This window comes from Ursus maritimus, unplaced genomic scaffold (assembly GCF_017311325.1).
Source record: "Ursus maritimus isolate PB19 unplaced genomic scaffold, ASM1731132v1 scaffold_6, whole genome shotgun sequence".
In the NCBI taxonomy this organism is placed as follows: Eukaryota; Metazoa; Chordata; class Mammalia; order Carnivora; family Ursidae; genus Ursus; species Ursus maritimus.
The window spans coordinates 2,094,811-2,117,714 of NW_024426774.1; the positions used below are offsets into that span (position 1 = coordinate 2,094,811).

The window sequence follows — 22,904 nt, forward strand, 5'->3', positions numbered from 1 at the left end:
ATTTTTGTTTAGACTTGACGTTATCAGGCGTATGCACACTTATGTGTAACTGCTTCTTACCTTCCTTTACTAATATGAAAATGGATGAAGATCAGTCATGAAATAAGTAAGGGTTAGTGTTTCATGTCGCTGATATTATCAAGATGGGGAGATTTTTCTACTTTTCCCACGTAAGCGAGGACTTCTTATCATCTGCTTAGACGAGCAGGCAGGCAGGTCATCAGGCCTGGCTCTTCACTCAAATGAGTTACAAAGATCCGCTCTCTCAGGAGCCCGAAGGCCCCGACTGCTGTGAAGGGCCTGACCCTGGAACTTCGGGCCAGCTGTGTTATGCTCGCAGGAGATTTTTGTTTGCTTGTTTATTCTTTCTCTGTTCTCTTGCTGGTTTCTAACCAGGTAAGTGAGTGTGAGATAAGCCAGCTCTTTGTGTGTTTATTTTTGTTCCTCTCCCTTCCCTAACGCCTGAGGACTGCAGCTGAAGGGGCATGTTTCTCACTAGCTTCTTGCTCGGTGACCTGGGCATTACTGGGGCATAGTTTTTTCTTCTATCACATGCAAAGATAGGACCAGAGAGGGGTGTTCTTGGAGTGCTGTGATTTCTCAGTGGAGTACACACCACTCACTGCCCTCTGCCTCCTCGTCCTGGCTGCATCTTCCCATCCTGGTCTAGTAGGGTTTTTAATGTATTACTTAAATCTTGATTTTAGAAGCCTCTCTTAAGTAAATCCATAGATGACTTTTTTGTTTCCATTTTCCTTATGTGAATAGTGTACCAACATGGAAACAATTACTTAAACATATTACATACATTTATATCCAGGTGCTGTGTCTGTGGCCCCTCCTAATTAATTCACATCAGGGCATTAAGTGTGTGCAGGGATTCGATGGTAAAGTGCTTGAACGGCAGTGCTTCCTGCTGTGTGGACTCTCAGAGTGTTCACCTTGGTTTTCTTGTTAGCCCAACCTGAGGATGTTAGGGAGGTCACTTTTCAACTTCATAATGTCGTTTTACAGTTAAATGGAAGCAGTCTTTGGATTACATGCCCTAAAGCTTCAGGGGGACGAGTGTGGGCTGGTGTAGGATGCAGACGTACGCATTCCCATCTACGTTTTATGCTTATGAGTCCTCACCTATAATGATACATACCTTAGTAGTACAGAGCGTAAGACACTTAAATTGTAACTTCGATTCTTGTGCAGTATGGTGTACCCAGTTCAGGAGCCTTTTAAAAAGGCCCTGATGTTTATGAAGATGTGGGAAAGGTATCCTGCCCTCGCCTCCCATCCCCTTTCTTTTGCAGACTTTCACTGGGGTTAGGGACAGCCAGAGAAGGTTTCTAACACAGATGGCCCTCCCTGTGCACAGGGTGCAGGCCGGTAAAAATGACTGTGTGAGCTGAAAACGCACAAAGTGATCTTAGTAGTCAATGGGAAAAATCATGATTGAGCATTTGAAAGTTTTTGTCAGAACGTTGATGGGTCATCCTGTAAAAAATCTTCCATCAGGCTACGTCCTGCTTCTGCAGTACCGGGAGGAACAGCTTTCAAAATTCTTATCTTCTTTCATCAAACAGCATTGTCTCTTTGGCTCCTGGAAGCTGGAAATGCTATCTTTGTAAAAGCTACGTCCCCTGATAAAATTCTGCTACAAAGTGGTATTTGTAAAATGTGTCCCTGATTTGCTTTTTGGTAGCTTGCTGTCCCAATTCCGGGCCTGTCATCAGAGCTCGGTTTCTTTCCGAAAATACTTAAAGTTTTTTTAGAAATCTCAGGCTGTTATTAGACAAAGTTTATATGATTTGTTGTTTAACATTGTTATCTAAGTAAAATGAAGACTTTAAAAATCACTCACGGATTAAGGAAAGAACCCTTCATAATGTAAAGAATACTTGAAAGAATTGTCCCATCTATCAGCAGTTCGTTAGTCTTGCTTTTGAACTCAGTTCTTCAAACCCTAAGAGCTTTAACAGCTCTGATGACTTCTGATGTGAAAGCCAGTATGGTTTAGTTCTGCTTTGGCCCCAACTGGAGTTTCTTGGAGGCAGACAGTGAAATCTGTTCCCGAATATTGCTGCCACTTTAGTAACATCATTGAAGTGTAATAAGGTTTGTTCTGTTCAGTACTGATGCTGGGCCTGCAGTGCGAACAGACCCACTCTCTAATGTCAAAGAGCATTATCTGGACTTTATTCAAACTTAGACATTTGGTGGTATTAATTCTAATTAAGAGTTGATGCATTCACTCTTGCACCGAATCCGTATTGCACTCCTGTGTGCACGGGCATCTTGGAGAGGCATGGCACACTGGTGATTCACTGGGTTTGAAAGGGTTTGAGGCATTTTTCTTACAAGTGTCATTTCCTGGCTCTTGGCCTCTTCTACCAGTTCTTCATTGCTGCCTTGGAGTCTTGAGTCTTGTATGAACGTCCTTCTCTTGGATTCAGCTCAGTCGTGTGTGGTCCTGCACAGCATCTCCAGGCCGAGTGTACTCTCGCCTGGGCCATGCATGGAGAGATGTCTTAGCCTGCGGGTTTATTGGATACCATTAAGAGTATATTTTAAAGTAATAATTCATCTCTCTAGGGAAAAGATAGAGCCATGCATAGACACTGGGTTGGATCAGATCAGTTTCAACATGCCAAATACTCTTTTTAATGTTTTTTAGTACCAATTAAAGATTGTTTTTGGCTTTTATTACAGTTTTAAACACGTGGTTTTAAAAACTAAATGTTTCTCCAGGGTTTGTTAGGAAAGTTGGCTGTCCCTCTGTCCTTCTCTCCTGCCCCCACCCTCGCCATTTTCACCTGTCCTGAGACAAACACTTTGGCCCTTTTAGCGGATTATTTTGGTGTAAAGCTCCAAGTCTCTTAATACTGCCTATAATGCTCCTTCTTGGCTTTAAAATGTCAGGCCAATCATCTTTCATCTTTTTTTTTTTTTAAGATTTTATTTATTTATTTGACAGAGATAGAGACAGCCAGTGAGAGAGGGAACACAGCAGGGGAAGTGGGAGAGGAAGAAGCAGGCTCATAGCGGAGGAGCCTGATGTGGGGCTCGATCCCATAACGCCGGGATCACGCCCTGAGCCGAAGGCAGACGCTTAACCGCTGTGCCACCCAGGCGCCCCCATCTTTCATCTTTTGATGACCTTCCCTTCTGATAAGTTCTGCAGCTTGGGACAGTCAGCGTGCAGCACTTACCTTGTTGGGGCTATGAATGTGCTCTTCGCATTCCAGGCGGAGTCAGGTGGCCACCTGTGATTACGTGTCCCATCCAGCCTCTGTCTTCCATGGATTTAGTGGTTGGCTTTTTGTTTGTTTTCTATATGGTGATTACTGGTTAGCCCTCAATCCTTTGCTAGTTGTCTAACTGTCATCTCAAGACGTTTCTGTGAATATCGGTTAGTACATTAATTTTTCTTTTCCTGACGGAGTCTCTGCTGCATGTGTCGGCCTCTTTGCATTCTGGACTCGCCACCTCCAGGTGCTGGTCCACAGTCAGCATCCTGGGGACACACTCCACCTCTGCCCTGTGTGGGATGCAGAATTAAAAGGACCTTTCGTTTTCTGAAGGAATATTATTTCTAATCCAGACAAGCAGGCAGTCAGTGTAAGGGTATAGTGAAGACATTTTCAGACATACAGGTTCTCGGCAACAACCATACATTATGTGCTTATTTTCCTCAGGAAGTTCCTTAGGATTTTCTCCTCCAAAATAAGAGAGTAAGGCAAGGAAGAGGAGGAGTCCAAGGAAACCCCCCACGGATCGCTCAGTGCTACGCTGGGGCTGGTCTTCCCTCCGTTAATCCAGCCCACAGTGCCAGCCACCATGTGGGTCCGTTCAGTCCAGAAACTTAGGCGCTGGCAGATTTTCTTGGAGAAAAAAAAATTTTAAGTAGTTTTCCCCTGCTGTGATCTCAGGTCATTTGTTTATATTTCAGAGTAAAGGATCTAAAAAAGCTTAATGGAAGCTCTGAGATGGGGAGATAAGGACTCACCACTCACTATGTGGAGACCCAGCCAAACTGTTTACTTGGAGAAGCTCCAAATAGCAATATTGTTTTGGCCTTTCTCTTGGCTGGTCAGATTCCCTGGCTTGGAGGGTGATGGCCCGGCTCCCAGCATTCTGAGAGCTGTCGTCACGAGGGCTTGGGGTGTGGGGGCGGGGTGACATTGCAGCCCTCAGTGTGCAGCCTCTTCTTGTCAAATGCTTCCCGTGCCTTCAGGGTGCTGCTGCCCCAGCGGGCACCTCTTCCCCTCCAGGGAAGACTCGTGGGACAGGGCGGAATTGAGGCCTGCCTTTTCTTCTTTCCAGAATCTCACTATTCCTGTTTCCTTTCTTGTCCTCCTTATCCTTAAGGGTCGTGTCTTTTTAAAGCCCATTTTCTATTGCTTTACTGGGGTTTTAGCAGAGATTAGAAGGAGATGCTTGTGTTCCGACTACCATCCTTACCCAGAAGTCCGCACCACAGACATCTAGCATTAATTTCATAGATATCATAGCATTGAAGGAATTGACTTGTTTCAAATGTTAAGCATTCCTTGTATGTTACTATGTTGGGACAAAATATTCATAGTAAGCATCCCACTCATATCTACAGATAATACTTCTTTGCAGTAGGGCTGTGGTAGGGACAGTGCTTTGAGATGTTTTTCCAGATTTGAATGGCAGGTATGGCATGTGCGCATGTGTATTTCTAGGGTAGCTGGCTGGCCAGACACTTCTCCGTTACTGGAGAGCATCACTGACTACGTCTGATCCTACTCCCTTTTTTAAGTCAGCTGTGAAAACAAACAATTAGACTAGGAAAAATCTCCAAGGGAAATATTTTTATAGCTAGGTCAGAAGACTTACTATTTTATAGTTGTTCATCCAAAACATACTTGTCTTTAGGCAATTTATTTGTTTAAAATTAAGAAAAAAAACTTAATACTAGCAGCATATTCTTTTGTAACGTGTTTCCCTATTACTAAATGTGATTATTTAATAAATACGGTAAGAATTGATATAGCCGAGCTTCCTCCTCCCGCTTGAGACCGGGCGTGCTGTTCCCAGGCATCTAATGGCTTTCTTCAGAATCCAGATGACGTTCTCCTTAAAGACTTCGTTTCTTTAGAGCCGTTTTAGGTTCATAGCAGAGCTTAGGGGAAGTCACAGATCTTTCCTGGGCGCCCCCCCTGCACACCACATGCATAGCCTGTCCCCCTGTCCACATCCCCCACCTGAGGGGACGTTGGTTACCTTGGTAAATCTACGCCCGACACATCATCATCTCCCAAAGTCCACAGTTTACATTAGGCTGGCTGTTGTACGTTGTCGGTTTGGACAAAGATATAATGACATGTATCCGCCATCAGAATATCATTCAGAGTATTTTCGCTGCCCTAAAAATTGTCTGTGCTCTGCCTGTTCATCCTCATCCTGGCCCCTGGCGACCACCGGTCTTTGTACTGTCTCCGTAGTGTTACCTTTTCCAGAATATCGTAGAGTTGGGATCATACATATGAAGTCTTTTCAGATTGGCTTCTCTCACTTTGTAATATGGATGCAAGTTTCCTCCATGTCTGTCCATGACTTTCTGGCTCATTTCTTTCTAGTGCAGAATCCTCTGGAGTTGTCTGAACGTGCCACAGCTTCTCTGTGTACCTGCCGGAGATCATCTTGGTTTCTTGGAACTTCTCATCCTTTGCCCTACGCCTCTTTTTCTGATGCTCTTCAATGATGGGGCCTAACTCCTGGTAGCACCAACTTTCCAGTCACTTAAGCTGGACCACGCACCCTGCTGTTCACTCCCCCCTCCTGCCAGTTCCTCTGTAGCTGCATCTGTCAGTTCTAACGTGGAAGTGTGTCTCATGGTCACCCTTTCTTCAGACCGTATTCGTTCCCACCCTGAGTCAGGCCCTGGCTCTTTTCCCGGTTTCCTAAAGGGCCCCGTAGTCTTCCTCATGCCTGGTCTCTCCCTCAGCAGTCCATCAGCTACCGTGCTGCTGAGGCCTCTCACAGCAGAGTTCGCCTTGTCATCGAGGGCCCTGGATCACACCTCAAGCTGTTACCTTCTCCCTTCTTCATTGTCCTCTTCCCTCGGAGTCCCACTCACCTGTAGAATAAAGGGCATGGTGTTATGGTGTTGGTTTCCCTTACAGTCTGGCCTGGTCAAAAAATGCTTTTTCAGATTTTGTCCTTCTTATGTCATCAGACTCTTCACTCCTCAGTGGGCTGGAAATGCTCTTCCCCTCTCTGTCTGTTGAAACCTATTCGTCTGTCCTGATGCCAGATGCCGCATCCCCCAGTAAGCCCTTCTGGCATGTCTCTTGTTGCAGCTACTTTTTACCTCTGCTCTTAGAGCACTTTCAGCTCAGCCTAGCATCCTTCATACGGTGCCTTGGAGCCTCCAGGTTTTTGTTTTGGTTTTTGATTTTTTTCTTTCTCATTAGATTCTGAGCTAGCACCTTGGGATCAGGAACTAGATCTTATCTTTGTTTCTTCCTTGAACCCAAAACTATCTTGGAAATGATATTTAATCAGGGAAGGCTTGTTCAGTGTATCTTAAATATATATATTCAGTATGTCATAGAATTTTAGGATAAGGGTTTATTAGATTTTAGGTACATACCAGTAATAAACAGCCCAAGTTCCATAATGTCTCATGACTTACCACGTTTTTGTGAAGTTATATTCCAGGTACCACACTCAGAACTCCACTGCTTACAAACAGCCACACACAGGTTAGCTTTTCATGCCCGTGTTCAGGCTGTTAAATTTACAAACCCTGTGAAGTGGGTTGATTTATCTGGTGTCCAAGCCTGTAGCAGATAAGAAACCGTGGGAGATCCCTGAGTGTAGAAGATTGTCATCTGTTTATGTGAACAGCTGAGTTGTCGTACACTCTAGAAAACTCTCTGTTGAAAATGGTACAACTAAAAAGGAACTTACTGTTGGCCCTGACCTGTTCAAATGGGTCTCATTATCAGTTTTATTGTGTGAGAAGGTTTACGCTGTATCCTTCGTGAACAATTAAATAGCCTACGGAAAAAAATTGATGAGGCCATCCTGTAAGAGATGGAAGCTTCCCTTATGTTTCCAAATAACTCACTCCGAGTCAGGAAGCTTCTACCCGCAGCTCCCTACCACATTAGTTCTTGCCTTGTTGTTGTTCTATATTTCCTTTCCCAGTTTTGGAATATGAACTTGGAAAACTCACTAATTTTATTTCAATTTAGTAGCTATGCTTAAAAAGCCATGTTTCAAAAACGTGTATTTCCTTGAAAAGTATTTTTTCATGAGAAATGTTAATTGGAGGGGCGCCTGGGTAGCGCAGTCGTTAAGCGTCTGCCTTCGGCTCAGGGCGTGATTCCGGCGTTCCGGGATCGAGTTCCACATTGGGCTCCTCCGCTGGGAGCCTGCTTCTTCCTCTCCCACCCCCCCCTGCTTGTGTTCCCTCTCTCGCTGGCTGTCTCTATCTCTGTTGAATAAATAAATAAAATCTTTAAAAAAAAAAAGAAATGTTAATTGGAGAAAATTCTTTCCAATGTATTTAGCATAAAGTTAAGCCAAAAAGGTTCATTCTTAGCTCATTATGTGTAATGGCCAAGTAATACAGATCGTCTGTGAAATAGATTAATAGAATCTGTTTGCGAGTGGGCGATAAAACCCAAGGGCAATTAGAAAGGTCTGGAAACTAGTTCTAAAGAAGTTTCCTAATAATTTAGTGTTATGCTTTATACAGCTAATTAATTTATAATTGACTGAAATGTTTTTAGGCCAACTTTCTGGTTAGATTTTATTCATACTAACTTTAAATTCCTGTGTTCTTTTTGTCACAGAGCCTTCCTAATATTCTCACCGATGATCGATTCAAAGTTATGTTTGAGAACCCTGACTTCCAAGTAGACGAAGAGAGTGAAGAATTTAGGCTTTTGAATCCACTTGTTTCAAAAATAAGTGAAAAAAGGAAGAAGAAACTAAGACTCTTAGAGCAACAAGAGCTTCGTGAACAAGTAACGTACTCCTTATCATTTTATATCTGCTGCTGTTTCTTTAACGTAAGGTTGTCTGTGTAAGTTAGAAGAACCTTTGAGACACTGGAGGTGTAATTTGTTTGAACCTCAGCTTGGAAGTAGATCTTACTTAATGAAAGGCGTTTTCCCCCGATGCGTGCAAGGTCACGTACTCCGTGGAGGACGGCTAGTTAGAAGAGAGTAACAGGTCGATGTTTGGTGGGGGAAACAAGCTGCTTCTTACTATTTTTATTTTCAGGAAGAGGAAGAAGAACCGGAAGGAAAACCAAGTGATGCAGAAAGTTCTGAGAGTTCAGATGATGAGAAAGACTGGGTCGAAGAGGTCAGGAAGCAGCGCAGACTGCTCCAGCAGGAGGAAAAGGTGAAGCGGCAGGAGCAGCTCAGGGAGGACCAGCAGACGGTCCTCAAGCCCCAGTTTTATGAGATCAAAGCAGGCGAGGAATTCAGGAGCTTCAAAGATTCTGCCACCAAGCAGAAGCTGCTGAAGTGAGTAACCCTGCTGTCAGTGACGCTTCGCCGGGCTGCCGCGGCCTCGCTCTTCCTCGGGCCACGTTGCCCTGAGGAGGACATTTTGCTCTTTGGAGTTAATGTGAGGGAAGCACCACAAGACTTGAGGGGAAATACACTGGTCTTTATTATGATGGCTTTCAACAACTTCCGGGGGTGAAGTTTACATACAGTCAGGCCCAGGGCAGGCCCTGGGACTGTTGGCCAATATACGCAAGAACACTTTTATGCTGCGCAGGTCACTTCTTGTGTTGTCCTTGTTTCTTTCCCTCCGTTGCCCTGACCTACAGATACTGGTTTTATTCTGTGCCCTACAATCAGCGCTTTTCTGTATAATGGTAATTGAGAGGCAACAAATTCTTCGTGTCTTAACAAAAAGTTATTTTTCTTAATTAGAATTTCAGTGATGATTATCTGTATCTCAGCTTGCCTGATTGCTGAAAAGTTTCCTTGGAAAATTTGCCAGAAATTTTAAGCCTTTTGCAGGAAAATTGAGAGATGAGAAAGAGTGGTATTCTAGAATAGTCAAATACATAGAGACAGAAAGAGGAATGGTGGTTACCCAGGGCTGGGGGAAGGGGAAAGGGGAGATGCCACTTAATGAGGTACAGAGTTTCAGTTTGGGATGGTGAGGAAGTTCTGGAAATGGCTAGTGGTGATGGTTGCACAGCAACGTGAAGGTATTTTACCGCAATAAAAAAGTCAGTGTTAAAAAGAATATTTGGAGAGTTTCAGTTGTAGGTAGCTAAATAAGGAAGAAGCTAGGTCCTCAATTCCAGATCGTGTACAAGCCATAGGTTATGTAAATCTCTGCTCTGAAAATTCCTGGGCTGAATATTAATGTGATAGATGGTCATAGTAGAGAATCTCGCAAGAAGAGCTGGAGGGCCTGGGGAGCCCAGAAGAGGAGGAGGGGTCAGGCGGGATGGATGAGGTAGGTCGGAGACAGTACCAGTTCTGTACCTGCACTTCTCCAGCTCCCAGCTTCCTGTTTGGAAATGGGGTTTTTCAGATGCGGGAATTGGGGAAAGAGTAGAGAAGACATCGATGGACAGGCTGAATTGTTTCTGGAATGGAGATAACAGCCGGTCCTTGTCCTCTCACCGGCTTCTAGCAGGTATCTGGGACACCAAATGTTGAGTGAGTCCTTCAACTTAGAATCCAGGAGCATCTCAAAATTCTGGTTCTAATGAACAAAAGATCTGCTGGTGAAAAGAATCTAGTAATAGGGTCGATATCTTTTGAAGATATCTTTACCACTTTTTTTAAGAACAACTTCCTTGAGATACAATTTACATAACATACAGTTCGCCTAAAGTGTACAGTCCATTGGTTTCTAGTAGATTCAGAGTTGTGCGGCTATCACAGTTAATTTTAGAACATTTTTATCTCTCCCAAATGAAGCCCCATGCCCCATTAGCATTCGCTGCCATCTGCCCCCAGCCCACCCCATCCCCAGGCAACCACTAATCTACTTTCTCTCTCTATGGATTTGCCTGTTCTGCCATTTCATATCAATGGAATCACACACCATGTGGCATTTGGTCTGGCTTCCCTTACGTCGCGAAATGCCTTCAGTGTTCGTGCTGTCGCATCTGTCGGTACTGCACTCATTTCTATTGCCAAAAACTATTCTGGTGTATGGATAGACCATGTTTCCTTCATCCCGTCACCAGTCAATGGACATGTGGGTTGCTCCACACTTTGGTTATGATGAATAATGCTGTTACGAACGTTTGTGTATAAGATCTTACACAGACAGGTGTCGTTTCTCCTGGCTGTATACCTAGGCTTGGAACGGCTGGCCATACAGTAGCATATGTTTAGCCTTTTGAGAAGCTGCCAAACTGTCTTCCAAAGAGGCTGCTCCATTTCACGTTCCCACCAGCAGTGCATGCAGCCCTCACCTTTTATGTACCTGTTAGTCTTGGGTATTCAACTTGGAGTCCTACTCAGAAGCAGAGGGAAGACTAGTTGTAGTTTTCTGGTTCTGTAGAGTGAGTTTCTTTGTTAGATTATCTGCTGGTTTTGTCTTGCTTTATTTCCTTGACTACTGGCTCCTGAATCCGTACTAGACCCAAGTAAGCACTTGATAAGTTTTTGTGGAACTGTGACTCTCCTGTGCCGTGGCTACATGTCAGGCAACTCAGGAAGTTACCCTCTCAAGGTAACTGAGAAAGAACCCATTTATTCCCAAGCCATTGGCCAGGAAAACCTGGGAACAGTTGTCTTTAGGTAAGCCTGGTAACATGGTGATTTGGGGGTGGGAGGCATGACTAAACTTTCTGACATTTTTGTTCTGCCTGTGGGTTGTAGCAGGACATTAATAAGAGAAACAAAAGGGATGGAAGTTTAGTATTGAATGGATAAATAATAGCCAAGTTAATACACCACAATTAAACATTTTTACTAAGTTAAACTTTTTTTTGAGAAGAGGAACTATAGAAGTGATAATACTTCATGAGCTGAAAAGGAGAGTCCTATTGCTTAAGGTAATAACCCTTTGGTATGAACAGCCTGCAGTTTGCTGACATTTTGGCACAAACTGCTTATTGAGTTCTAGTCTTGACTGGATTATTTTGGCAAACCCTGAACTTGCAATATCTTTGTATTATTTAATGAAGCATTGAACCATTATCCTTCAGAGAACCAAAGTGACGCTTTCTGTTTATTCTGTGAGTTCCCACAAGGCAGTCAGTAAAGCACAGCATCAAAACTGAGTGTTTTATGTTTCAGATGTTCCCTTGGACTTGCCCAACTTTAAAACGTTTTCTGCAAAGGGAAAAGTGAATTAGGAGTCCTAACCTGATGCTTGAGTGAGTCCTGTCTTTGCTGGGCATGGTAACGTGGCATCAGACATACGTGTGTCTGCCGGCACGTATTTGTATACCTTACAGTGTGCTGCGCTTTGTGAGTCTCTTCACCCACCTCTCGGCCTCTCTGGCCGCCCATTCAGCAGTCAGACATTCGCTGCGTGCCTGCCTAGTGTGAGTCCTGAGCCAGGTGGAAACACAAGGCACAGCTCGCAGGCCTGCAGCCTTCAGGATAGTCTGGAGCTGTGAACAGGCATGGGGAAAGTGCATAAGAAAGGAAGGGATTTAACTTCTGGAGATTTAAAAAGTCTTTTTAAGGGGTCCTGTTGAAACTGGTCAAAGACAAAAGACAAAAAGGTGAGCACCCACAGCAGGGTGGGAAAGACTTGCATTCCCGCAGAGCCGGGTGGGAGCAGGGAGCAGGTGGGAGCAGGGAGCCCCGTGTGAAAGCGTTGGGGGGAGCCCGGAGAATAACCGGGGAGCGGCACACAGGTCCTGCCCCAGGCGCTGCTAAGCCTCTGAGATTACCATGAGCGAATCTGTTTCCAACCCCTTCCCCAAATCATGTAGCTGCTTACCTAATAAAAGCAGCTCATGTTTGTTACAGAAAATAAAAGTAAAAACATAAGCATAAAAAGTCCCTCTTTCCCAGAAACTGGTAATGAATACCTCAGTTTTAGAGAGAAAGTGCAGGGAGGGGCCCCTGAGCTCAGCTAACAGACTATTCAGTAGTCCCGGTCAGAAGTCAAAAGCCCGAACTGTGGGACAGAGAGGACCAGGCCAGCCGAGGGCCAAGTTATTCACAAGACTGTCTAAGAATAAGAAAGGAAAATGGGCATACAGCACAACATTGTTCGGTTACTAACTTAATAGCGAAGGAGAAAAGAGTGGTCGGGCGATGTGGAACTGTCTGGCAATGTTGCCGCCAAGGTCAAGAAAGAGACTGAAAAGCAGGTTTAAGGCTGCGAGTACTGAGCCGGCTCTCAGCACAGTAAGTGTGCGGTGCCCAAGTGCCTTCTTGGTTCAGTAGAGAAACCGAGACCCAGGGCCCGGGCCAGAGACCTGGGGCTGAGCGAGCAGCCTTCCCTGTGTGATTGCGACCGACTCTGAGTGTGCAGAGTGTGGTGAGGGTGAAGAGGGGAGCCCCTGGGGAACCGGTATTTTTCTTGAGTCTGTGATAAAAACCGCACACCTCTCTTTAGACAGATACCCTTGCACGCAAAGTACTGCATGTCATTTTAGAGCTGTCACCCGTAAAACTGACAGCCAAGGGCTACGAATTCCCATTTGGAGGACAAACAGAGGAGGAAGTAGTAAAGATCACTGAGGAGTTTTCAGAGATGTAGAAGGAAAGCTGCAAAGAGCCAAGCAGGGAGACGCAGAGGGTGTGGCGCAAATGTCGGAGGGAGCCTGGGGTTCCATGGAACAGAGCAAAGCGATTAGGAAGCTTGTCTTGCCGGGACCAGCTTCTCAGGCATCGGCCCAAATGTCGGATTGCAGTGGACCGATGAATGAATAGAGATAATAAATATTGTGAGAAGTTAATGTGGATGGTTCTTCCAGGAAGTCTGGCAGAAAAAGGAAGGCATTGAAGCCAGTAACTTGATGGGGAAGATCTTTTCGGCTATTAGAGCTAGAATGTGTTAGTGGGCAGAGAGGGGTTCACTGTGGCAAGCAGACAGTGATGCGAGAGACCAGAGTCAACGGACAGAGCTGAATTCAGCAAGCAGTCGGGAGGAGACGGGCCCGGGCACGGGTTCAGGAGACAGCCTCAGAAAGGACAGGGTACATCCTCGGAGCCCCAAGGGGAGGCCATCAGGAAGGGAGGGATAGAAAGTGGGGTCTGTCAGGAGTCTGGGCACGTCAGCCTCTCCAGTAACGACGGGGCAGCAGTGGGCAGGTCGGCAGGGCCTAACAGAGGCACTGGTGGGGACGTACTGGTGAGCCTGGAGGAGAGAGAGGTCTAGAACAACACAGCTTCCTGAAGCTCAGTAGCTGGGGCTGCCTCCCCTCCTCTCCCTGCCAGACAGCCCTTCAGGAGGAAAGCCTTCTTTGAAGCACCTAGCCTGTGGTCCGTCTTGGAAATTCAGAGGTTTCAAAGACATTTCCTGCCTTGGAGGAATTCCCCTTCTTCCCCAGATGGTTTCAGGGAGCTGCTTACCATGCCCACAACTGTATCCGCTTTCTGGACGATTTGTGGCCCGCTTTTACTCTTCAGCGAATTTTCCTCACTGCCGTGGACGAGAGCTGAAGGAACACAGTCTTATTTTAATAGAAGCATTTTTTCATCTAATTTTGAAAGCAATTTAATTCCAAAGTTGCACTTAGAAAAAAGAATCTCTTCTTAACTCAAGTTGATATACACTCAGGTGACGTGTAAGCATCTTTTCATTGTAATACATAAGAATGTAGAATAAAAGGTGAAAGTCTCCCTTTTACCTCCACACTCCCTCCCTGAGGTCACTGCTGTGTGCGCCTTTCTGGAATTCAGTGACTCCTCAGGGTGCAGGCTCACACGTGTGCAGTGTGGGCTGTTCTCTCCCGGACACGAAGGGGCCCTACTGATGCTGTTGCCAGTGAACTGCTCTTTTCACGTAGCGATAAGTTTTGAAAATTTTTCTTTGCAAGTACGTATAGGTCTCCCAGTAGCTGCATGGATAGTTCATAAGCTGGTTGGGCGGTAACGTCTGTAACATTCCCTCGTGCGGGAGAGTTAGGTTGTTTCTGGTTTTCCTCTTCCTCTGTTCCACGGTTAGAAATCCGTACACATGTGCAGGGATTTCTTTAGACTGTACGACCCAGTCCTGGAACTTGCTGGATCAAAAGGGGTCATATCGCCCGGGGAAAGTCTTTGAGCTCTTCGAGTTCTTACCAGTGCCTGTTTCCCCACACTTGCAGCAACCGTGGGTGTTAGGAATCTTTTTAAATATGAACAGAGCTGATAGATAAGGTATCCAGATACCCTGGTTGCTTCAGTTTCTATCTCCTGAGACAGGCTTTGAGGAACACATGCTGACAGAAAGCATTGAGATGGAGTTCTCGGTGACCTGCACAGTCTCTGTAAATATTTGTCAAAGGTATTTGGCTCTAAACAGAGTATTTAACATTTGCCATTGGGCTGTGGATCGCTTTTCTCCACTGCCTGCCTGTTCCCTTTGCTGTGGACTGTGGAGGAAGAGTGAGTCCTTTTTTTTGAGTTAAATCCTCTGAGTGCTGGACTAACGCACATGCCTCCACACAAAGTGATTTTAACAAACTCAGTTGAGGAGCATTATTTCCTGGGGCATATAATAAACACCTAATTCGATGTTTCCCCTGGTACTTTGTGCCTTTTTTTTTTTTTTTTTTTTAAGATAGCCTTGCTGAGAACTCTTGTTCTTCCTTCTCGTAGCCCTGTCCGCTGTCCTGTGCTGGATAATTCCATCCTTTCAACCTTTGGAAGGTTGGCAAAGGTTAGAAGCCCACGTCTATCTTCTTCCAGTCCCCCCAACGTGGTGTAGGGCTGTTCATCGCATGACACTGACATTTTTTCCCCCTCAAGTTCTTAACCGTATTTATCGATGTCACACAGCGTGGATTTCTGCATTTTGTTCTTCTGTTACATGAGACAGTTTTCAGGTGTCTGTCTGCTTCTTCAGTCGTCTCTGACTGACTTCATTCTCAGGTCGCTGGCTTAGAACTGCTGGTTAGCAGCCACATACCGTAAACCGACTTTCAAAGGGAGGGAAGTGGAACTTGCTTTAATGTAGAAATCTCCACGCTCAGTACCTGTGTCTGATCTTCTGCCACGGCTCGTTCTAAAACTCCGCTTGTCTTTCCAAGTAGCCCAGACAGAACAAGTTTTTACAAGTGCACGTTGAAAGTACATTGAGAGAAAACCAGAATTTATATACCCTATCATGGAGGAAATAAGGTCATTCTTAAAAGAGTAGTAATTGCCCACAATTTACTTGAAAAGTCACTTTCTTCCCAAATTAGTGTTTGCTGTGTGCCACCCTGTCTCAGTGGCTCCATAGCTCTTCAGAAGCTATGAAAGGGAAGAACAAGAATGGCTCGAACAGGCTAAGGAATTTGCTTAGGCTGACATAATTCACAGCCGCGCTGGAGTCCGGTTACACTTCACGTTTGAGTTCTGCTTTAAAAAAGCCAAACTAAACTAGATCGTTTCACTCCTTCTGTCGTGTGGAAGCTTGTCATTTGGAAGACTTCGTGGACGCAGTTTCCTACACAAAACTTTATAAATCAAGTTTGGTCTGACACAATCCTGGAAACCAGAAATTCTTAAATTGGAATCTTGGTTTTAGACTTGAGTCCTCGCGTGGCCTGGGGCGAGTCATTTAGTGCCTCACCTCCCTTCTTGCCATCTATAAAGGATAAATACTTGTGTCTCAGGGATGTTGAAAGGATTAATTAGTTCGTCTGTAAAGCACTTTGAAGATGAAAAGTACTTTAAAAGTGCTTCTTAATAACATTATTGCTTAGAAAAGAGTGCCACTTTTATGCTAACCACTTCACGTCTCAAGTTATATAAAGAAGGCATGTTCAGTATGTTACTACTAGTCATAAACCGGAGATAAATCTCTCATGGTGCGAACATCAAACATTTCCCGCAGAATTTCAAAGGAGCATCACTTTATCTTGCGGGCCATTTCGGAGCCGCATTCCGCTCAGTAATTAGTTATGAAGATCGTATTTCAGGCAAAAGAAAACCCTTCTCCCAATTCAGCCGTTTTTAAATTCAGTCAGGCTTTTTTACAGGTTAACTCGAAAGGGGTACATTCAACTTTAGTTGGTACGAGGAGGATTGGAAAGGGAAGCGTGTTGACCTTTTTTGGAAGAGGGAACAGGAAAGAAGAGAGAACCATATTCTTTCCCTCTCGCTTCCTCGGCCCCCTCCTCCCGTTTCCATCACGGGCACCTTGGCCGCCGGTTCTCCAAGCATTAGCGCTCACATGGAAACTCACTGCGAGTCTGTCTTGAAGCTTCATTCCGTTTTGTTCCTCCAAACCCAGTTCACGGAAAGGGCCACTGTTCTGATTTTATGATAAAACATTATTATTGCGACAGGCAATGAAGGATCACGTGTTAAAACATTATTATTGTGACAGGCAATGAAGGGTCACGTGTACAAGGTACAAACTGAACGTCTTGATTGTAAAGCCAGGTAGGGTGGTGTTACTGGTGCAGGTGACCGAGAATTGCAGGGCACAGCAGACCACAGCGGGGGCACAGATTATATACAGAGACCCTAGAACAGGGTGGGGCAGATGTGATCAAGAAGCGCAATGAAATTTACATCTGGGGTACAGTTCGGGGGGAAGAGTAATTCAAGTAAGAAAGTGGAAGGAAGGGGCGCCTGGGTGGCTCAGTCGTTAAGCGTCTGCCTTCGGCTCAGGGCGTGATCCCGGCGTTCTGGGATCGAGCCCCACATCAGGCTCCTCCGCTGGGAGCCTGCTTCTTCCTCTCCCACTCCCCCTGCTTGTGTTCCCTCTCTCGCTGGCTGTCTCTCTTTCTGTCAAATAAATAAATAAAATCTTGGAAGGAAGGAAGGAAGGAAGGAAGGGAGGAAGGAAGGAAGGAAAGAAGGGAAGAAGGAAAGGAAAGGAAGAAAGAAAGAAAAGAAAAAGAAAGAGGAAGGAAGAGGCACCAAGAGAAGTAGCAGGGAGTGAACAGACTGAATCGGATAGAATTTACCTGCGGTGCTTTCATTTGTTGTCTGTGGTCGGACGGACTCATGTTCAGGGGGTTCGTACTGTGGGTGGTGAGTGTCGCCCAGGGATCTAAGGGCGGGTGAAGGGAGCCTCCGGACTCGCCCCGCACTTCTCCCTGGCTTCACCTGCAAGACCTGATCGGTGTCCGCTGCCTTGGAGAGGTGACTGAGTTGCGGAAGCGTGACGCGCTCTGCTGTCTGCCTGGAGCGCGGTTTAAATACAACACGCTCCAGAAACGTACGTGCCACTGACCATTATGGTAAATTACAGGCTTCGGAAATATCGCTCCTTGCCTGTCAGCTTCAGAAATGTGATTTAGTAAGATAAGTAGCAGCCATTGAAAATAGATTTGGAACCGCCACTTAAAACACGAAATTAGCGGGTGTTTTGGCAGCTGCTCTTTTTACTGTGTATCTGTTGAGCGTGAGGGATGACTGTTGGCCCCCAATTCTTGCCGCGATTGTGTTCAGTGAATGCCATTTTCTGTCTCTCCCCACAGGCGTAGCAGATTTTCTTCCTGTGATCCGTTCTAATTAAAACTTGTTTCAAATGCTAAATCAAAACATAATGCTAATTACTGTGTCATTCTCTTAAATCTCTCCAGTAAAACCCTTGAAGATCGTTTGAAACTCGAAGCGAAAAATGGCACGTTGAGCGTAGCAGACACCACAGTCGGCAGCAAACAGTTGACATTCACGTTAAAGAGGGTAAGTTTTGTAACGTGATTTTGTTAATTCAAGAAAGGAAAATAGGCTTCCAGTAGTGCTGTGCATGTGCCTGACCTCCGCACGGCCTTCCCAAGCTTTCCCCTGTTGAAGAAGCTGTGTTCCTGTTCTAGCACTTTCCCGGCAGCCAGAGCCCCTCCGGGCTGGGAGCGAGCGCACAGCTTGGCTGAGGCCGAGCAGAGCCAGGCGGGCTCCTGCTGTCCTGACGGAGGCGGGACCTTAGTGACCCAGGGCTCGTGTGGAGCCGGCAGTGTGGTTTCAGGGTCACTGGGCCACCTCAGGTGCCGCCTCGTAATGAGAAAGCCCTGACTGTCAGGGCTTTTAGAATTCGTGGGAAAATGAAAATAAGATGCCTCCGAAATTACTAGTTTTTTTGTGAAAAACCAAAGAAGCACTAAGAACTACTTACCATGGCCCACAGCTGACTCAAGCAGAGGCTGCGAAGCTATTTGGAGAATGGTGTCCATTTGTGTTTGATTTTGCCTGTTTGTATCATTAGAGCAACAAAATTTTAGCTATTAAATCTCACTTTTAGGAGTAATTAGGGATTTGTGTAGTGTCTAATAAAAATCTCCTTTGATACTAGGTGTGTGATTTATTTAGGTAAAATCTCAAGTTTTCCCAGGATTTTCATGTATACTTTTTTTTTAATGTAAACTCTACCCCCAGTGTGGGGTTTGAACTCACGACCCCACCATCAAGAGTCACATGCTCTACCCACTTAGCCAGCCAGGCGCCCCTTGTATATACTCTCTAATATGTAACTAAAATGTAAGGGGAATGTTTATGCTTCAGTATTATTTACAGCTGTAGAGTGGCAAAACTAGGATTAGGTCCCAGATGCAGTTTTCAGGTTTCCTGTACTGCAGTTTCTCAGACCCTTGGCCAGGCTGCTGCTAATAAGGTGCGGGGGCTACACGTGTCCGCGTCCCCCCTTTCTCTGGGCCAGCCTGCTGGCGACGGTGGGCGAGAAGCAGAAGGAAAGGAAACTTGGGAGATGAGTGGCCTGGCCCCTTGGTCGTATGCGACTGGGCACGTGGTGCTGGTGTCGTCCAGTGCAGCCTTTCGGAGAGAGGCTGGCGAGAGTCCCTTTGTGGGTAGGGCTTTGTCTGCGGGACCGTCACTGCTGCTTACCGGCTCCTCTGGAGGCTCCTGCTTTGTGGGGAAGGCCTGGCAGAGCTCTGCAGAAATGTGCTACTGGAGAGGGAGACGTACTCCCAGGAGATCGCTCTCCCATCAGACCCGCGGGGAAATGCCGAGGACTGAGGTCCACGCTGGAGATGTAGAAAAGCGCCTAACCAATGAGCTCCAACACACCCTGCTTATCTTTATTTGGTACATCATTTTCCAAAATTGTTTGGACAAGAAGCCTTTTTGGGGGTACTTTTTAACATGAAGAAACAAAGTGTTAAATCACCGGTGTTTGTTGATCTCACAAGGGTCTTGACACCACAGTTCAGTGTGCCGGTTCCCCAGGTTTTTCGAGCACCCCATTACCAAGTGTGTGTCAGATACCTGCTCCGTGGCGTGTGCTGGGGACACACAGAACCAGACCGGTGTGGCGCTTGCTCCACAGCTCTCAGTCTGTCGCAGGAAGGACACACCCGGTTATGTCGTCAGAGCGGGGGCAGGTGCTCCAGCGGAGGACGGGGCGCTGGGAGAGCGTCTGGTGGGGCCTGACCGGGGCAGAGGGGCTAGGGAAGGGTAAGTGATGTGCAGGTTGGGTCTCTAAGCTGAGCAAGAGCCCTGCGGGGTCAGCCAGAGTGCCGGGCACAGGGTCCCACTGAGGCAGCGTTCTTGCGTGAGGAGGGAGGAAGCCAGGCGTGCTCGAGGGTCTGAACGAGGGTGAGCGGCATCAGATACAGTGGCACCTCTGCGCAGCTCCGTCCTGCAGGGCCTCGTGAGCAGGCCACAGCTGGTGCTCGCCCTTAATCTGAGTAGAACCGTGGAAGGCTGTTGAAAAGTTCTACTTAGCAGAAGACTGACCCTTTTTATTTGTAAAATAAAAACAGCCTGACCGTGGCTGTTGCCTGAGGAGTGGGCTGAAGGGGCCCGGAGCGGAGGCACTGGGGTCTACTAGGCAGGAACGTACCGGACAGGATTTACGGGGGCTCTTGAAGAAATAGTAATAATCAGAAAAAGAACTGAAGGAATTATTCAGAGTCCCGGTTACAGAGCTTCCTAGAGGAGGGGGACTCATTGGCTTTGGGTCTTACAGATGGCTTTCCTTCCCCACTACTCCCTCACCCCTCAGCTCTTTGATTTTAAAATATTGAGTCATACCCGCTGGAGGTGAATACAGAGGCTTCTTCAAGAGCAAAATACACGGAGTGTTGTAGGTGCACAGGATAGTACAGACCAGTGTAAAGCAGGCCTCAGGCGTCTCTAAGGCAATGCGTTTCAGCTTTTAAAACTTGTGCCCCAAAAATGCTTTTTCAGTTTACCTTTTGTGCAGTTCCAGCAGCTGAGAATATTTTTTTTGATCTTTGCATTCAAGAGTTGGTGCCCTCAGAACCGTCAAATGTGATTTTAAAACCAGGCAGCTCTGACCTCTGTTGTGGGTTCTGCATTGGCTCTCTTCTCTCCGAGAACTGCTGCTGACAGCCACGGGCCTCCTTGGGGTGGAGGGGCCCCCACTTTGCCAGGGCAAGCGTCACCGTGGGAGGCATGCCCTTGGAGCAGTGACACCCTTGAACCTGCATGTTTGCACCAGCCGGGGGCTTACAGGCGACTGTCTCCTGAGCCCTTGTCCGGGGTTAATGGCAGCAAATCTCAGGCTTCTGAGGGGAGTTGGACTTTTTGGAAACAACCAAATTTCTTTAGAACCCATTCTGGTGAATGATACTTAACCGTGGGTGGGTTACAATACACCTTCAGTACACGTTAGCTGTGTGTGTGTGTGTGTGTGTGTGTGTGTGTGTGTGTGTGTGTTCGGGGCAGTGTAAGTGAAGTGACGGCTCTGGCTAATAAACGGCACAGCATTGTGGGAGCGGAGTCCAGGGTCCAGACTGCGTGCCCTGGGGCCCCCTGGGCAGCTTTGCTCCCTCGGCCCGGCTGTGGTTGGGGGTGTGCTGCTTACGAAAGGGGGTGTTGGGGTTTTCTTGCTCTTTCCCTCTCATGTAATTTTTGCCTTCAGTCCGAACAGCAGAAGAAGCAGCAGGAGGCTGAGAAGCTGCACCGACAAGAAAGGAAGACCCTCCGTCGTTCAGCCGGTCACCTGAAGTCCCGACACAGACGCGGCCGGCCGTTTCACTGACTCTGGAAACGATCGGGCCTGCACGTGGCTCGGGAGGAGCGCCCACACTGACCGTCACTGGAGCACGGCGAACACAGGGAACACACGTTAACAGTTCGTGTAAATTCTTGGTACCTGGGCAAGGTAAAGGTTTGGCAGCTGTCCCCATGCCTTCTGCGGCAGACTTGGAAACCGCCCCCCTTCCCCGCGGTAGGCAGTGCGTTGCCCCCAGAGCACGGTCTGTAAGTTGTTCCCCACAAACATTGTCCGTTTCCCCCGTTGTTTTAATCAAGTAAAGCAGAGTGTTGCTTTTCAATCTTGTGAAATGTGTACCATGAAATGGCAGGTTATCCCGTGCTAAAAATGCAGATCAACCATGTCCTGGGGACTTTTTTCCTTGCAGTGCCTGCTGCCCTTCACTGCTGACCCCCCAGGAACCCCGTTCCTGTTTCACCTGAAGTGTCCGTGTTGGCCGTGTTTGCACTTCCACGTTGGCAGTTTGTGGCTTGTTTATGTGGGGGGGATGTTTTTAAACATATTTTTATAAAAAGAATATAATTTAAGAAATGGAAGCTACTGGTTATTCTTTTAACTTTTCACAAGATTAAATACAGGTTTTCTTTTTCTTTTTTTTTTTTTTTCCTTTTTCTTAAGTGCAATTTGAGATAAACTGGCTGGAGAAAACATTTGTAAGAATAAATACTTTCATTTGAGTAGCTTCTTTGATAAAGAACCATTCTTTGAGTTAATTTGAAAATTGAATTTGGTTTCCCTAGTCCTCAGGTATTATGATTTTGGAGGTGTGTTTCTTTAGATACAACTGAAACCAGGGCTCTTTGGCCTCTAAATGGTAGAATCTAACTGAAAAGCGGTTAAGCACAAAGGGAGAATGTGCTGCCAGGACCCGGCTGCAGGCTGTGTAACTCGCCTCACGGACACCCGGATCCCGGGCCCCAGACTCATCTGGGTCTCTCTCCCCATTTTCTTCCTCCTGTTGCAACGTTGTTCCTTAGCCCTTCAGGGCTCCCCTGCTCTCTTTCCTTGCCGTCTTTCCTGTCCTGTTCCCTATCTCTGTTGCTTCTGTACAGACATGTGTCCCCTTCTGAGGCCTGAGAGGTGCAGTCTGTTTCCAGAAGAAAAGATATGTTTGTAGCATGTGTGTGTGTGTGTGTGTCTGTGATGTGTTTGTGTGGTGTCCGGTGTGTCTCCGATGTGTGTGTGTGTCTGATGTGAATGTGTATCTGGTGTGTGTGTATCTGGTGTGTGTTTGCGTGTGTCTGGTGTGTGTGCACATGTCTGTGGTGTGTCTGTGATGTGTGTGTGGTGTGAGTGTGCGTGTCTGTGATGTGTGTGTAATGGTGTGTATGTCTGGCATGTGTGCGGCTTACGGGTATGGACAGACACCGTCACCAGGAAGAGTCTTGTTCCCTGGGCGCCCACCCAGCTTGTGGTCTGGGACCAGCGGCTTCACCTGTTTCCATCCCTGGTGCCGCCTGCCCTGCCTCTTCGGCGTCCTGTCCCCTTCACTCTTCCCAAAGGAAGGGGCCTCAGCTTTTCTGCACTTGCTGGTCTCTGTGTCCACAGCGAGGGCTTCCTTAGAGGAGGATTTCAGAAGTTAAGGAAGGACCCCCTGGCCGGAGTTTTTCCCCCGGGCTGAGCGGTTGCGCCGCAGACCGATATTCCGGGGTCAGGGCCTTCCCCACCCCTACCTGGCCTTCTCTTTTCCTTTCCTTCCTTCTCAGGGGGCCTCCCGGTGGAGTGGGGAGCCAGTAGGCCATGGAGCTAAATCCCAGGCTCAGTGGCGCGTGCTAGTGGGGCGCGAGCGTGTGCTCTGCGAACGGGGCTGCTTCTGAGGCGGGCGTCAGGGTGTCGCCGGACCGAGGGCCTGGGACGCT

The 22,904-nt window shown here is 46.8% G+C and overlaps 1 protein-coding gene across 2 annotated transcripts in view; it reads left to right on the plus strand.

The window, feature by feature from the left end:
* NOL10 (nucleolar protein 10) overlaps positions 1-21,725 on the plus strand; it is an 84,159-nt gene extending 62,434 nt beyond the window's left edge. Inside the window, exons 18-21 of one of the 2 annotated variants that reach the window (XM_008688232.2) lie at positions 7,824-7,997; positions 8,257-8,504; positions 17,654-17,756; positions 20,911-21,725. In XM_008688232.2, coding sequence (XP_008686454.2) covers positions 7,824-7,997; positions 8,257-8,504; positions 17,654-17,756; positions 20,911-21,030 — 645 coding nt within the window. In that variant the 3' untranslated portion in view covers positions 21,031-21,725. The remainder of the gene's footprint in view (positions 1-7,823; positions 7,998-8,256; positions 8,505-17,653; positions 17,757-20,910) is intronic. The other variant, XM_040622799.1, reaches the window with a different exon arrangement.
* The last annotated feature ends 1,179 nt before the right edge of the window (positions 21,726-22,904 follow it).